Here is a 16,937-nt window from a genome sequence, read left to right as displayed (position 1 = left end):
TCATTATGAGATTGGATCGTCCCCTCCAATTCTTCCTCGCCAAAAGAGATTGTCAACCAACCAACTTTCATCCTTTTCTCGAGTGATTCTCCCTCCGCGCAAGCCACTATCAGTTCTCCCTTAGCTGCTGTCGTACCTCTCGGGGCAGCATGGATGACTTCGATCACTCCCAATGGTGGTGGGAAGGGATTCCTTTTCTGCTGAACACCCTGGCCAGCCTCTCGATTTACGAAGTCCACTACGAACTCTTTCAGATACCCTGCTTTTACTAGCTACCCGAGATGATCTTTTAGTACCCAACACTGCTCGGTGGTGTGCCCTTTATCCCTGTGGTATGTGCAGTACAAGTTTTGATTCCTCCGAGATGGGTCACCCTCCATCTTGTTCGGCCACCTGAAGAACGATTCGTTCTTAATCCGATCTAGAATTTTGTGCATGGGCTCTTTGAACGCCACATTAACTCCTTCAATTTGCGCCTCTGGTTCCTACATCCTGAAATCTTTTTTCGATATTGCCGGAATAATGCCCTGCCGAGATCTTCTGAGTAGCGGGGCTTTCTCCTTATTTTGCAGCCGATCATCTTCCAGGAACTTATACTCCTTAATGCGCCTCATAAGTTGTCTCATATCCTCGGGAGGTCTTTTCGTCAACGACTCCCGTAGTTCAGAATCCTCGGGGAGCCCCATCTTGAAGGTGCTTGCCGCTATCTTCTCATTTCCTCCACTTATCTCGTTGTATAGTTCCCAGTACCGACTGGCATAATTTCGAAGGGTTTCACCGACCCTCATCTTTATGGAAAATAGCAAATCCACCGGCTGCGGCACTCGGCTGCATGTCACGAATTTACTGCCAAGATCAGCTGGGTAAAGCTGCGAATGGAACCTTTTCGTAACCCATTGAACCATGTCAGGGCCGTGGAGCCGAGACTAGAGGGGAATACCTTACACATCAACGCATCATTGTATGCATGCAAGGACATCATGTGAATGTAATGACTGACATGCTCCACAGGATCTGTCTTCCCATCGTAGGAATTGAATGGTGGTCGTGTAAATCGACTCGGCATAGGGGCCCGTTCAATTTCATCGGAGAATAGTGACTGGGCAGCCCTTGGTAAGGCTCGGCTCATGGCGTCCATGGCAGCATTGTGGGGTCGCCGTTCCTCTGGTGAATCCGATCCTCAGTCGTCGTATCCATGCAAACGTGAACAGTTCTAGTAGTGACGTGTCTCTCTGGAGTGTGAGTGATTCCTGTGCCAGCGTGATTCTCGAGAAGGTGATCGGTTTTGGAATCGTTGGGTACCGAATTGGCTAAAGCCCTTTTCTCCTCAATTTCCTGTGCTATCATCTCTCCTTCGCCGGTGGTTTCGGTCCCTTTCCTAGTGTCGGCCCCTTGCTTCCAACTCTAGATCTATTACTAGTCTGCGCAACCGCTCCAGCTTTCGGTCCCTATCATCATACTGCCCGTGTCCTGAGACACCCGACATCGTTCGGTGGGTCTGGTCTAATCCTTCTCCCAGGCCAAACTCTTCCTTTCCTCGTAGACGCTCCTTATCCTCGTGCCCTTTTTGTCTTCTTTCCCACCACGCGGATCCCTAAGAAGATCCTACCGAACCACTCTAGGTGCGCCCTCCCGAACGCCCCTCAGAAATTTCCCTTACTTGAGTCTTAGTTGAACCACAGTTTCGTAGGAGAGCCTGACGGTGGGCGCCAATTATGCGCACCGGAAATGAGACTGTTGAGTTTAACCTCACTTGGGCTCACAACTTATTTATAAGGTGGGCTTTAGGATTTCCTACTTTGGGTCGTTCTCGGCACAAAAACTCAGAGTAATATTCCTCCTCCCTTCCTAAATGACTGTTTTTTCTCCATTTTTCTGAACCCCCTCTTCTTCCCCGACTTCTTTTATTTATAGCTCTAAGTTAGTGGAGAGATCATCATTACTGCCATTGTTAGTGCAATTGAAGGTCCAGTATTATCTGTTGTAAGTGGATGTTTTGGTGAGAGTGGAATGCAGCGATTATGGCTTTGGAACTTGGTTCCAACCCAGGTGAATATGCTTGGTAGTGATGTTCCCTGAACTGCCGAGCATCCTATGGTACATCCAGACAAGGTTTCATTGATTGTTCGGGAAATTTATGCCGAGCATAGGTTAGGGGCCAAGGCTCAAAACTCGTAGTTCATGAAGGTAGTTTTAAGCAGAATATAAAGTGATGGGGCCATGCCATTGGGCCTGAGCCCAGGGCCCATCTGGGTCTTGGGACCTCGGTGTCGTACGCATCTAATTAACATTATTTTTTTTTTTTTGTTAGGATATATTTCTTAAATTAGGGGATAATATTTAACATACAAAAATTTAATTTAGATAATATTTATCATCTAAAATTTCAAAATTTTAATATCATTAAATTAATATTATTTTATCAGAATATCAAGCTACAAAACTTGATTATTAAGGGATAAGCACAATCCAAATTCTTAAAGAGGTGATTAATATAAATCTATCCTAAGAAACAGTATATATCTCCAATAATTTGATAATCTCTATCTATTCCAAAAAAATAGTATATATCTCCATTAATTTGATAATTTCTACGTTGATGGCATTTAAATATATATATATATATATATATATATCAAAATTCCTTATAACTATGAACCATGTTCTCTTTCTCTCTTTTTTCTTAAATTTTTAATTTTTTATATGTTACGTTATGTTGAATTATCTCTTTTTTTTCTTTTTTCTTTTTTCATTCTATTAGGTTTTGAGTTTGTAATGTTGACAAACCATGACAAAAACTAAGTCTCATTGGTTTAGAATGGTTTACATTGAAGTCCAAGACAAAAAAACTCAAGTTCGGGATGAAAAAAATGAGTACAAACTATTTCATTCGATTGGTACTCGATCAATCGAAAGTTATTCGATTGGTACTTGATCGATCGAAAGTCACATATCAGCAAAAAATCAACAAACGTAAAAAGCCCATAACTTGACCATTTGAAGCCCAAATCGCAAGCCGTTTTTTAAAGTATTTAAAGGATATTATAAGCTAACCCTAGAGGGGGGTTTTCAAAGTTTTTTAGAGAGATTAGAGTGCATCTTGTGCCACTTTTGTAGATCTAGGGTTTTGTACCCAAAAGCTCTCTAATGTTCTCAAGATCCGGTGTTGTAGAAGTTGTTGCATACAAAATCAACGTTTAAGGAGATCCAAAACCTTTGAGAGGAGTCTCATAGTCACAAGTAGGTGAGCTTGTGTTGTTGCAAATATTAAGGAAAGAAGTAGCCGTGGACTTGGAACTATCATTAGGTCGTGGTAGTAAGTTTTCTACTTGAGGTAGCAATAGAATGTTAGTGGTTTAAGTTCTATTGTACAAACTTCAATATCTCATAATGGATTTGTTTTTTACTTTGAGGATAGCTAGGTTAAATCCACCCCAGGTTTTTTACCGGATTGGTTTTTCTAGGTTATCGTATCGTGTGTTATTTACTTTTTCACTGCTTTGCATGATATGATTGTTATTGTTTTAACTTAGATCTGAATAATAGATCTAAGTAATCACTTGGCTAAATATCTAGGTTAATCAACTTTTATTTTAAGGAGTCAAAAAACGAACAAGTGGTATCAGAGCATGTAGCTCTTTTGTTTTACATCTTTTGATCTAAGAGTTGATCATTAATCCATGTTATCATGGATAATTTTAAATGTCTTACTATTTTTGATTGTGACATTTTGAATAAAGAGGACACTATTATTTCAGTTGATCATTTTGAGGCTTGTGAAAGGAATTTGTAAGATTTCAATCTTTCTCAGAAGATTGGTGTATCCCTCAAATACACTCTACTTCTCATGTATTTTCACCTACAAAGCTGAAGACTCGTGCTATATGGTTGAGAAAAGACTTGCTAAGGTGAGTGTTATTTACTTGTCCCTGATTTAATTCTTTCAATTATTTGTGGATATGTTTTGTTTCTATTTTTGGTTGTTTTGTTTTTTCAGTTTTTTTTTTTTTCATATAAAAAAATCCAAAAAAAATTTATTTTGAGTCTTGTTTTTTTTTCCTTAAGGATTACATGAATTATGATATCTCTCTCTTGATTTAGAACATGCTTGATATTGTGGAGAAACTTGAATGGTATGTGTTATATAAATGCTAAGTTATTTATGATTTTGTATGAGTATATACTAGTTTGTACATGTACTCATGGGTTAATTAAAAAATTGATATTTCTTGTTTGTGTACCCTCCATAGCTTAGTTAAGCACTATCATGCATAGCTTTGCATTGTTTATTTAGCATAATGTGTGCTTTTTGTTTTTAGTCATAAATTTTTTTTAAACCAAAAAGATTTTTGTGTTTTGCATTATTTTTTCTTGGATTTGAAATCAAGGTTGGCCAATTTATTTTTACGTAACATGTTTATTTACCTTGTTTAGCTTGGATGAGCTGATTTTATCGCACTTCACTAGTTTGAGTTTTGTAGTGCATGTTATGTGGGAGATGTTTATAATTTTTGATCGCTTGTTCTTGATCTTGAAGTCACATACCTTTGATTGTTGGACTTGAACTTATTGAGAAATGCATAAATAACTATCTCACCACTGTTTATTAGTCAATCATGAACACTTTAGTGTATATCATAAGATTTTGTACTCGAAAAAGTGCAGCACATGCACAAAAAGAATATAAGGTGTAGCATCGGTTTAATGCTAAAATTGGTATGTACGTTATTGGGCTATAATTAATTCAATCAAATAAAATTGGTGTGTAGATTATCTTGGCTATTTTAATAAGTTTCTAATCAAATAAAATTGGTGTGTACATTATGAGGCAAATTAAGAAACTTACATGATTGTAAGCTTATTTTCTAGGAGATGTGAGAGTTATATGATATTACTCTTTAGGTGATAATCTCTTTCAAATTTATGTAATGAATTTTGTAGAAATTGTGATTGATTACTATTCACATATCACCTCACATGTATCTCAAGCTTTTGCTAGTTGCACACACTACACAAGTTACTCTTTGCTAAACTTTGTACATGTTATTGTGTGTGATCTTGTTGTGGCCATCCAAGATTATACTTTTTATGATGTTTGATGCAAAATATGTTTTAGTGTTTGCAAAAATTGTGTTTTTGATGATTAAAAACCTTGTTTTGAAGTTCTAGGTTGAAAACTCATGTTTTTGAAAAACATTTAAACTCAATCTCATGCATTTCATTCATGAAATTACTTGAGTGAAGTTGTTTCTACATAATCTTTTGCAGTTTTTCAAAAAAAAAAATTCAAATTTCCAGAATTTTGATCAATTGAATGTGTTTTTTCTACTGATTGAAAATCCCTTGATTTTTAATCATGACTTTTTGCTAGACTCGGTTGGTATTTGATCGATGCTCGATCGATCGAAACTGAAACATTTTTAGTTTTTATGTATTTGACCAAACTTTTTTCCATGCATTATTTATGTTTAGGATTCACCTGCATTACATTGTTTTCTGTATCCATCTTGTAGTTTTACAGTCATATCTCTCATTATTTTCACACATAATATGCATACACTTTACTAAATTGGGTACTCAACTTGATTTAAAAATTGATTGATTAATTTTTGAGTCCTTTGTATATTTTAGTATATGCTATTTTTTATGTGTGAACTACATAAAATATTTTTAAAAGATGATGGATAATCAATGTGCAAATATTTTCTCAACTCATGCAATTGTTTATGAGTCACATAGTATCAAGTTTGCATTTATTGAAAGAGAAAATATTTTTCTTCATGTGTATCCTCAACTTAGTTTTTAACTTTGGTTTGTGTGTTTTTATTTTCTCCACCTCCTAAATTTTGCCAAAAACTGTTTTTCCTAAAACATGTTTTGTTTTTCCTATTTTTATAGGGGGGGGAAAGTTTTTTTAAGCCTTTGTTGTTCTTAAAGGGAGTTGTTGCTCTTCATAGGGGGAGTTGCCTCTATTCTTTATAGAGCTAGATTCATTTGTTTCCTTAATTCTCTATTTTTTTCTTGACTTTTGTTGTGTATGTTTTCTGTTTACTCTTTGTTTGAGTTGTCTTTGTCAATATGTGACAAAAAGGGGGAGAAATAGATGAAATGTGGGAATAATGTGGTATGGGAATCCTGTTTAAAAAGGTTTTTTAAAATGTTTTATTTAGGGGGGGATAAAATTGTTTTGGAAAGGGGGAGAGTATAAAAACTTTTTGATGTATCTAACTTAGAGGGAGAGTTAGTTTACTTTTGTTTTTATATTTGTATTTCGTATTTTTTTATATGTCTTTCTTTCCACACATGCATTGATGTGTTCTTTTGAGTGTTTTTAGGAAAGACAAATACATTCTAATCAAGACCTTATACCTCTTCTTGCAACTTCTAGTTTAGGAGTCTTAGATTGGGATTTGTGATGTATTTGGGCATTTTATTGTATATGGGCATTATGTTTTATGTGTGTTTTGTCACAGATTGCCAAATAGGGAGATTGTAATGTTAGCAAACTATGACAAAATCTAAATCTCATTGGTTTAGAATGGTTTACATTGAAGTCCAAGACAAAAAACTCAAGTTCGGGTGAGTTACAAACTGTTTCATTTGATTGGTACTCAATTGGTACTTGATCAATCGAAAGTCATTCGATTGGTACTTGATCTATTGAAAGTCACATAATGCATTTGCTTTTTACATTGTAAAAAGCCCATAATTTGACCATTTGAAGCCCAAATCACAAACCGTTTTTTCCAATATTTAAAGGACATTATAAGCTAACCCTAGAGGGGATTTTCAAAGTTTTTTTAGGGAGATTAGAATGCATCTTGTGCCTCTTTTGTAGATCTAGAGTTTTGTACCCAAAAGCTCTTTATTGTCTTCTATCGGTGTTCCTTGAAGAATCTCAAAATCCGATGTTATAGAAGTTGCTGAATACAAGATCAATGTTTAAGGAGGTCCAAAACTTTTGAGTGGAGTCTTAGAGTCACAAGTAGGTGAGCTTGTGTTGTTGCAAAGATCGAGGAAAGAAGTAGTCTGTGAACTCGGAGCTATCATGAGATCATGGTAGTAAGTTTTCTACTTGAGGTAGCAATAGAATGTAAGTGGTCTAAGTTCTATCATACAAACTTCAATTCTTTCATAATGCATTTGCTTTTTACCTTGAGGATAGCTAGGTTGAATTCTCCCCAGGTTTTTTACCGGTTTGGTTTTCCTGGGTTATCATATCGTATGTTATTTACTTTTTCGCTGCTTTGCATAATATAATTGTTATTGTTTTAATCTAGATCTGAATAATAGACCTAAGTAATCACTTGGCTAAATATCTAGGTTAATCAACTTGTGTTTTAAGGGGTCTAAAAATGTACACATTCTATTCATATAATCTTTTTTTAATTCCAATTTTTATGGGATAAAAACAAACACATTGATTAGATATCTTTAATTTCAATAAGATTTAAATGAATTATATTTCAAATGGAACTCTACCAATATATATAACTCTATATATCCTTTTTTGGAGTGAAGCTTATTTCAATATGTAAATGCCTAAATCCCATTACAATGTAGGTATGCATTCTCTCTTCGTTTATTATTATTATTTTCATTTTGTTTATTTTCTTTAGTGTTATTATTGGTTTTTTTGTCTTTATGTGATTTTAATTAATGAATTCGAAATATTTGAAAACATTGTCAAGTTTCTAAAGGCTCCTTCTTTGTTTTTGTCTCTTGTTTTTATTAAATTGATTAGGTTTTGTGTATTGGTTGTCTTTTGTTTAAACTAATTTTCTTAGCTTTGATCTAATTTATATGCTTAGGGTTAAGGTCTTAGAATTCATGATTAAATATGGTTAGAATTAATAGATTAATTTTAATAATTTTCTAATTTGATTTTTATGTTGAGATGGGTTCAAGTTACATCTGGTGTAACTCTTTAGAGTTACACCTTTTTTAAACCGTTGGATTTAAGTAGATCCAACGGTTAAAAAAAAACCCTCATTATTACAAATATTTTTATTAGGGTCAAATTTATTACCCTCATTTGTTACATTCTAAACCTATCTCTAAACCCAAAAACTTTTGATGTCTGACTCTCTCTCTGTCTCTCTGTCTCTCTGTCTCTACCTACATTTCTCTCTCTCTGTGTTTCTCTCTCTGTCTCCTCTGCCATTGCTCCTCCACCATTGTTCCACCTCTACAGGTTGCCAACAAAAGAAAAAAAAAATCCCATATAAGTCTCTTTCTAAAAGAAAATTAAAGCTTTTAATAAAATATAACCAACAATAATTCCGTATTAGTAGAAAGTGAGAATTTTTCTCAATGCATTAGATTTAGTTCCAATGAATTGTCAGTTCTTTCCATGATTGATTGGCGAGAGTTAAGCATTACGGAAAAACTTGCTGTGGAAACCAAACTAAAAACATACCTAACTTTCATTCCTTCATTTCTTAAAAGATCTTCCAATTCTTAAGAAATTCTGTATTGACAGTAATGTGGAATTTCCATTATTGAAGAAATTTAGCATAAACAATTGCCCTAAATTGAAGACATTTGCATTTAGACATGCCAGTTCAAACATGGAGGTTCATAAAGGACTCATGGAAATAAATTCAGAGGACAATTGTCATACAACTTCGCAATCGCACATCAATGACAGCGTAGATATTTTTTAAACTTTCCACCTTCTCTTATTTTTGAGTTTTTTTAAATGCTAAAATTAAAAATCTTTTAGCCTATTTAGCTTGTACATATGTTTCTGAGGATCTGAGTTTGTAAGAGTTGAGAAAGAATTTATTATTGCTGTAGATTGTGCTCGCCAACTTGGAAAGTTTGGAACAATCCTTAATAGACTTGGAAGAGAAATAGCAAAACCAACGTTGGGCAAGGTCCTTTTGCAAAATATCAAATATGCATTGAGAAAAATTCTAACTTTCTGCTATTATGGAATTATTGTTGGTTATATTTTATTAAAAACTTTAATTTTCTTTTAGAAAGAGGCTTATATGGGAATGGTTTTTTTTTTTTTTTTTTGTTAGTGTTCGGCTTGGTTGGTTTTTTTTTTTTTTTTTTTTTTTTCTTTCCTGCTAGCAACCTATAGAGGTGGAACAATGGTGGAGGAGCAATGGTGGAGGAGACAAAGAGAGAGAATCAGAGGTCAAACATTTTTGGGTTTAGAAATAGGTTTAGAATGTAATAAATGAGGGTAATTAATGATATCCTAATAAGAATATTTGTAATAATGAAGGTCTTTTTTTAACCGTTAAATCTACTTAAATCCAATGGTTTAAAAAATGTGTAACTCTTTAGAGTTACACCAGGTGTAACTTGAACCCATCTCTTTTATGTTATATCAAATTATCAAGATGTTCTACACATGTATTCTTGAATTATCAACTTTAATTTTAATTTATAATATTATCAAGATCATATTAATTTTATATTTTTCAATTGCTTAGTACGTTTATTTTTTAAATAATTATGAATTTAAAATTCAATTTGAATTTATCAATTTAATTTAGTTTTACGAAGAAATCTTACCCCTTATTTTAGTGAGATAATTATTCACACTTGATAATTTTTTCTTTTATCTTTATTGAATCTATTAAAATATATAATTATTTATACATTTATTTTATAAGTTTTTTCATAAAACCGTGCAATGCACGGGCCTATAACTAGTAAAAATAGAAAAGTTAGGATGCAAAGCTGGCTAATTAATTATTTTTGGCCTACGGTGTCTAATTACAAATGTTGGTACAAAAGGATTTGTAGCGTTGACAACATAGGACCACTATAAAGCCCAATTCCAAGGTTAATCAATCTCATACCACGTAACAAGGTTATCAAGGGTTCACCTCTTTCTTCAAATCTGGCCCAATTCTAAATCGAAGAAAATTTCAATTTTGGAGAGAGAGAGAGAGATTCCAAAAGTTACAAAACTATTTCCTTTTTTTTTTTTTTTTTTTTTTTTTGCACATAGTTGCTTTTTTTTTTTTTTTTAAGAGAGAGTTTTAATTTATGACGACCACTCTTGATGATAGCTATGCGATTACTTAGCTTTGAAGTTAGGAGTTGGGACCAGCCAAAGTGGCTTTATCCGACTCCTTCCCCTATCTTATCCAAAATCCATAAGTGACATTGATATCATTTTCACAAGTTTTAAAACTACATAATAATAAGGATATTGATTTTGTTATGAGTGACAAATGTTTTTTTTTTTTTTTTTTTTTTAGTAGAAGACAGTACGTCAAAGTTAATACTTAAGAATATACCTTATACTTATCATTTAATTACTATTGTTAAACATTTCACAATGAAAATCCTTACTTCATTGTAGGGACGGATCCAAAATTTTAAGCTACCGGGGGTTGAAGTAAAAAAAAAAAAAAAAAATCAACTCCAAATAGGTATTCATATAGTATCAAAAAATTACAAATACTCAAAATCGTTATTTCTTAATACATTAAGATGTAACCATTTACCAACAAAAACAAACAAAAACAAAATAATGTTTTTTTTTTATACTAGGCTAGCTATGATTTTTTTTTTTTTTTTTTTTTTTTTGAAGTTAGAGCATTCACAATAGGTGTACTAACAATTTTAGCTTTTAGTACCTCAAAAAGCTATTTCATCTATTTTACCACCTCACTTTACAATATACTCAATATCAAATGTTTTATTTTTTTATCACTTCACTTAAAATAATATAAACAACTCATTAAAATAATAAAGGAAACGAGAAAATTTGAGTTTTTAATTGAAGGAGGAGATAGAATCTTAATAAGATATTGTATTTTATTTTATTTTTAATAACTTACTACAGTTAACTAGTATTTATATCAGTTTACTATAGTTGCAAAAAAATTAGCTTTAGCTTCTCTAATAACACATAATTTTTTGGTTCTTTGGTGCTAAAATAGTTTTTTTTTTTTTTTTTGGTTGCTGAAATACAATCACCATTTTTAATGTTTCTATTGTTTTTGTTAAGTTTTTTGGTTTGATAGTTGCTATTTAGGTGAGGTTAGTTAGGTTTATTAAGGAGAATGAGGGCCTAAGGTTTTAGAAAGAGAGCCAACTACAAAAATGAAATACGTTATAACTATATAATAATAAATAAATAAATAATTGGACCCAAGGGGGCCCGGGCCCCTTTAGGCCCCCACCTAGGTCCATCCCTGCTTCATTGCAAGGGCAATTTAGGTTTTTCATTTTTAATATATAAATATATATATATATATATATATATAGTATTTGAAGTGTTGTTCTTTAGGTTCTCCTCTTGATATTTAGCCATGTAGCTACTTAACTAAAAAATACACTTTCATCCCATGAGAAAAAATCCACATGGCAGAATCTTAATGAGGGAACCTAAGGAACAACACTTAAGTACTATACCTAAGTCTTGTCTTATATATAGATACACACACACGCATATATATATATATATATATATATATGGAAATATAGAAATAGGGAACCATATATTGTCAACCCATTTCTAGTACCCTGAGTTGAAAGCATAATTATTAAACTCGGCAAGTTTATCCACTAATCTAGTGAGCTGATATCTAAATCAATCTGGTCGTTTATTGGACCATTTATTTAATTTAACTAGTAAAACATAGGGTAAATTTCAAATTATACCCCTAAAAAGTTTTAGGATGTTTGGATTTTATACCTTGAAGTTTTAGAATTTAGATTTTACCCCTTAAAATTTGGGGTTATTTGGATTTGACATCATGACGTTTTAGAATTTAAATTTTACCATTTAAAGTTTGGAGGTGTCTGAATTTTACACCTCTATATTTTGAAACTTGAAAGTATAAAATCTAAACATCCCCAAACTTTAGAAGGCAAAATAATAAAAAAAAAAAACCTCTAAAATTTAGGGGATAATTTCCAAATTCTTAAATGTCAGGATGTAAAATCCAAACACCTCCAAATTTCATGAGGTAAAATCTAAATTCTAAAACTTTAGAGTACAAAATTCAAATACCCTAAACTTTAGAAGTGTAATTTGCAATTTACCCTAAAACTTAATAAAAGCCGTAGTTTTTCTACAACTTGAGCAACCCAAACAAGTTGTTCTAACTTCTAACCCAAGCAATTTAGTAATTTTGTTGTCCCACGTGTTGTTAGAGGTTAAGTGTATATACCTGAGACATGATATACCATCTCCCTTGTAACATTGTCAATTGTGTTAAGCTTTACTAATTCTATGGTTAGGGGGTACTAGGGTATGCATTTATGAAGGTGAGGTTATTTTGAGTCTTTTGACCCAACCAAGGAGTCTGATTAGGGTAAACAAAAATAGAGTTAGCCTTGTGGTGTTATAGATCATAGTGCCATAGTGGCAACACTAAAAGACATGTATTGAAATTTCTAAGGGATGACAACGAAATACAAATCTTTTATCTCACTTTTTGTATTCCACTTTCTGTTTCCACCAAAATTGTATGTCATGTGCTTGGATTTTTTCTTTCCCCCATTTTAAACTTTAGTTAATTTATTAGGAAAATAGAACAAATACATGACAAGTTGGGATTGATGAAGTATTAAGTAGAACAAAAAATGTGGAAGAGTAGTTTTGTATCCATGACAATGAGGGAAAATTGAGATTGGGTTGTTAAGAAGTGGAGGGCAACGGTTTTGAGGAATTTGGATCCTCTCTATTTCTGCTTCCAGGTGAGATGTTGAGGGCCATTTAGGGGTCATGATTTAAGGTGAAGTAAATCTTAGGTCAAGATTGTATCAACTTATTTTTTTAAAAAAATTATAACTCTAGCTTATTTTAACCATAATTAAATTTAACAATAGTTAAATTTTAAATAGGTTAGCACAATCTCTTTTTTTTTGGAGAAACAGATTGACATAATCTAAAATCTAAATTTACTCTACTTTCAATGATGAAGGGGGGAGGGGTGCCATATGTAATTAATGGAAATTCCCGAATTAAGAGTATTAGGGAACAAAGAGTGGAAATTCGGATTTGAATGTACAGAATCAATTGGATAAAAGCCAATATTGATTGTAGGTTGTGGGAAGTGATTAGGCACAAATGTTGCTAGGATACCACTGGGACTCATTAGTAAAATTTCTCCCCATCTCTAGTTGCAAATGTAGGCTAAAAGTTAAACTAAGTAAATTTTTGGTATTATTTTCATATATGTAGTTGTGTCTATTTTGCTTTCTAGTTTTAAAAACTAAACCATTCAAAAAACTGAATATAAAAGAGTTTGAGGTTTTAAAGTCGAATTCGGGATCAACGAGTGGCTTAACAGTGATGACATATAAATTATTTTAATAATTAATTAATATGAAAAGAATTAAATAAATGTTCATATTTTAGCAATCTTGACTAAAAAAATGTCGAAAGAGGTTAAATATTTTATAGGGTAAATTCCACAAACCACCCCTGAGATTTGGGTTAATACGAATTAGGTCCAAAACATTCCAAAATTGACCAATTTGGTCCATAAATACTATTTTGTCCCTAAACACCACTAAATGTTAACCTCCGTTAATTTCTCTCTCTTCTCTCTGTTACTCTTCCCTCCTCCCTCCTCCCTCCTCCCTCACTCTCTCTCCTCAAATTAGCCATAACCACTCCTCAAATTAGCCACAACCACTCAGATTAACTACAACAAGAGCCATAACACAATTTTACTACCCATACCAAAACCCAGTCAAATCTACTCCAACAATATCCAAATCCTCCAACACATAGAAAACTCACCATGACATCAAAACCCAAAACCACCCCCATTGCAAATTCATTCCATATTGGAACCCACCACCACCATCACCGGCCACTAAACCCAGCAACCACCTCTGGTCACAAAATCCAGTGACACCGGCAACAAAACCCAACCAAACCCAAATCCAAAAATTCCAATCACCACTTCGTAACCCACAGCCACCTCATTGCAAATCCACCCTAGATCAAAACCCGTAACCACCTCCATTTTAAATCCACCCCAAATCAGACCCACCACCACCACCACCTTAAACAACCACCGACCACAAAACCCAAATAAAAAAACTCAAACCACAACAAACTCGCCGCAAATTGGAATCCACCACTACCAAAATACCCACAACAAACCAGAACCCGTCACCGGCAACCAAAAACCACCACAAACAACCACCATAATCACGATCCACAACCAACCCAGACCACCAAACCCATGCACCATTGCCGTTGCAGAGAGAAGAAAGAGATAAATGAAAAAGGTGAGTCAGAGAAAGGAGACTGGGTCAGGTTGGAGAGAGAGGCTTGAGGGAAAAGAAGAGCAAAGTGAAGAGTGGTTAAGATTAGCAAAAAAAAAAAAAAAAAAGCAGAGAGGTCAGAGGGAAGAAGAACGAAAGGGATAGAGAGAGAGCAGACTTATTACATTTGAGAAAGGAAAAAAAAAAGAAAAAGAAAAAGAAAAAAAAGAAGTAGAATGACTAACGAAATAGCGAACGGGTTAGGGATTAAAATGTCTTCAGGGACAAAATTGTCTTTATGGACCAAATTGATCAATTTTGGAATGTCTTGGACCTAATTGGTATTAACCCAAACCTCAGGGGTGGTTTGTGGAATTTACCCTATATTCTAATTAAAGATAAACTAATAATTTCCACAATTATCTACTAAGATTAGGAAGCTATTTTCTTATTATTTAAAATATTTTAGTATCTTTGTACATGGAAACACTTCAAAGATTGTATACAAATATAATTAAAAAATAATAATGCTTTCAAGTTTTAAATTTAAACAAGCACTTCAAAGGGGGAAAGTTCTCAAAGTCAGCTAATGAGAGCGTGACTTGTTTTAGTTTAGAACAAAAGACTAATATCTCTTCACCAACACCAATAATGTTGCACATCAATTGGAACTTTTGGGTGTTTCTTTCTCAAATAAGATGCCCATATGGTGAACAAAATGACGTGATCCATCATTCCACTGATTTAAAATTACTGAGTAAAAAAATAAAAATAAAACAAAAACTAATTACTGACTCAGTAATTTTAAACAAATGAGTGTATTTTAGTAGAATGATAAATAAGTGACGTGGTCTACCATGAAATGATATAATTTCTCTATCAAATGTCCCCTCCCTTGACTTTGATTTTTTTTTTTTTTTTTTAATCTCTTCGCAAACATATCTGTTTTTAGTCTCTTTCATGCACTCTTGTGTCTCTCTCCCCCTTTTCCTAGTCTCTTTTCTCCATCTCTCGAAAACAATCAAAATAGACGTCTCTCCTTTCAATCTCTTTTAAATTCTCTACGTCTCCATCTCTCTTTTTTTCTTCCCCACACTTCAGTCTCTCTTCCCCCAACCAAACAGATACGGCAAACAGGAGATGGGCATGGGCTTTCAACAAAGACGGAGGAGAACAACCACTTTCGGCTTCCGACGAACAACAGGCTATTCTCACAACGAAATAGGTTGATTTCAAGATATTTTGTAGCAATTTTTTTTAAGGAAGAAATCAACAAGCCCGCTAAACCAGGTACTTTGACCACAATTCAAGTAGTTTCCAGAAAAAATAAATTTTCAATTTTGTACGTTTTAAATAGATAGGTGGTCGGTTACAAGTTAACCCAATCTGACCAGATGACGCGGTCTGGTTTTTAAACAATGGTAACAATAAAGTGGTATTAAAACTAATGTTCACATCACGCGATGATCACTCTACAAATATAAATGTTTGTGAGAAGTAAGGGACAATGACTGAAATTTAAGTCTCTAAAAGGGAGTTTTATACACATATATACGTTTAAATTAAGTTAGAGTAGAATTCTATCTTGGATAAAATAAAAAAAATAAATAATAAAATAAAACTAATGTTCACTGTCTATGATTTGTTCTCTTTGGAAATTTTGTTCATTGGTTCATGGATCCAGGTATTCGAGAGAAAGATGCCGGATGGGTCCTCTACAAAACCATTGGCTATTAGAACTATGGACTAAATATACTTCCAAATTTGAGGTAGAGAAATTTAATGGAACAAACAAAAATTTTGGCATGTGGCAATGCGAAGCTATGGATGTCCTAAATTCCTAATCCAACAAATAATATTGCTTTGAAAGAGAAACATGTAGAGATGCCAACAAAAATTGAGAGAAAATAACTAGATAGGCTTGCAGTTGCAGCATCATCTGTTTGTATTTGACAAAGGATCAAAAGTATTTTTATTTTTTATTTTATAAGGGATACAATGACTAAGGATCAAATGTACATTTACATTTTCTTCCATTTTGTTTGTGAAATTGTTGATGAGAGAAAAATTCTTCTTGGCATTGTTCAATAGATATGATTAATAAGTTAGTCGATTTGCATAAGTTCAAACATTGCTTGAAATTGATTGATATTTACAGTTTTAGATAGCTCGGAAGTGACAAAGAAGCTTCATTTGTGACGTTTGACCAAATTCAAGTGAAAGTTTGTAGTCATGTGGTTTATTTTTTGGTCAGTAACTCTGATCGAATTAAAGTTACATTAAGGATGTGAACTCATGGTTTAAAGTAAGATTTAACTAGAAGTCAAATTGCGATGGTGTCATGAATAATTTAATATTTAATTAAAATTTGTAAAAAGTAGCAAGATTTATTTATTTATTTTTTAAAAGATTGAAAAAAATAAATAAATAAACAAATTTAAACAATTTCCAAGTGAACGAACTATATCTTTGATGGTACCAGTGTATTCCAAAAACACCATATTTTGATCAGTTAAAAACTTCATTCTAAGATCTATAATGTCTGGGATCCGTTTATTTTACTGAAAGTACTGTAAATAAAAGTAAAAATTAGTTGAAATAGTATAGTGAAACCCATGAATAGTACTAAAAAGTATAGTGAGACCCATAAATAGTACCAAAAATAAGTTAAATAGTAAAATAAGTTTACAAAATTAATTTTTGCCAAACGGGCATTCATTAAAAAAAAAATCCAA

The 16,937-nt window shown here is 33.0% G+C and overlaps 1 protein-coding gene across 1 annotated transcript; it reads right to left on the bottom strand.

The window, feature by feature from the left end:
* Positions 1-485: 485 nt before the first annotated feature.
* On the bottom strand, positions 486-1,138 carry LOC115950279. The gene is made up of 2 exons (XM_031067502.1): positions 1,001-1,138; positions 486-869 (listed from the first exon to the last, which is right to left on the bottom strand). The coding sequence occupies exons 1-2, from the start codon at positions 1,136-1,138 to the stop codon at positions 486-488; spliced, it is 522 nt and encodes a 173-aa protein (XP_030923362.1).
* Positions 1,139-16,937: the final 15,799 nt, after the last annotated feature.

Source organism: Quercus lobata, chromosome 6 (genome assembly GCF_001633185.2).
Source record: "Quercus lobata isolate SW786 chromosome 6, ValleyOak3.0 Primary Assembly, whole genome shotgun sequence".
Classification (NCBI taxonomy): domain Eukaryota; kingdom Viridiplantae; phylum Streptophyta; class Magnoliopsida; order Fagales; family Fagaceae; genus Quercus; species Quercus lobata.
This window is presented reverse-complemented; position numbering and strand designations above follow the sequence as displayed.

Coding starts and splice junctions, on each gene's coding strand:
- LOC115950279 (XM_031067502.1), bottom strand. CDS start 1,138: ATGGACGCCATGAGCCGAGCCTTACCAAGGGCTGCCCAGTCACTATTC. Junction 870..1,000: donor AGACAGATCCTGTGGAGCAT/GTCAGTCATTAC, acceptor TTCCATTCGCAG/CTTTACCCAGCTGATCTTGG.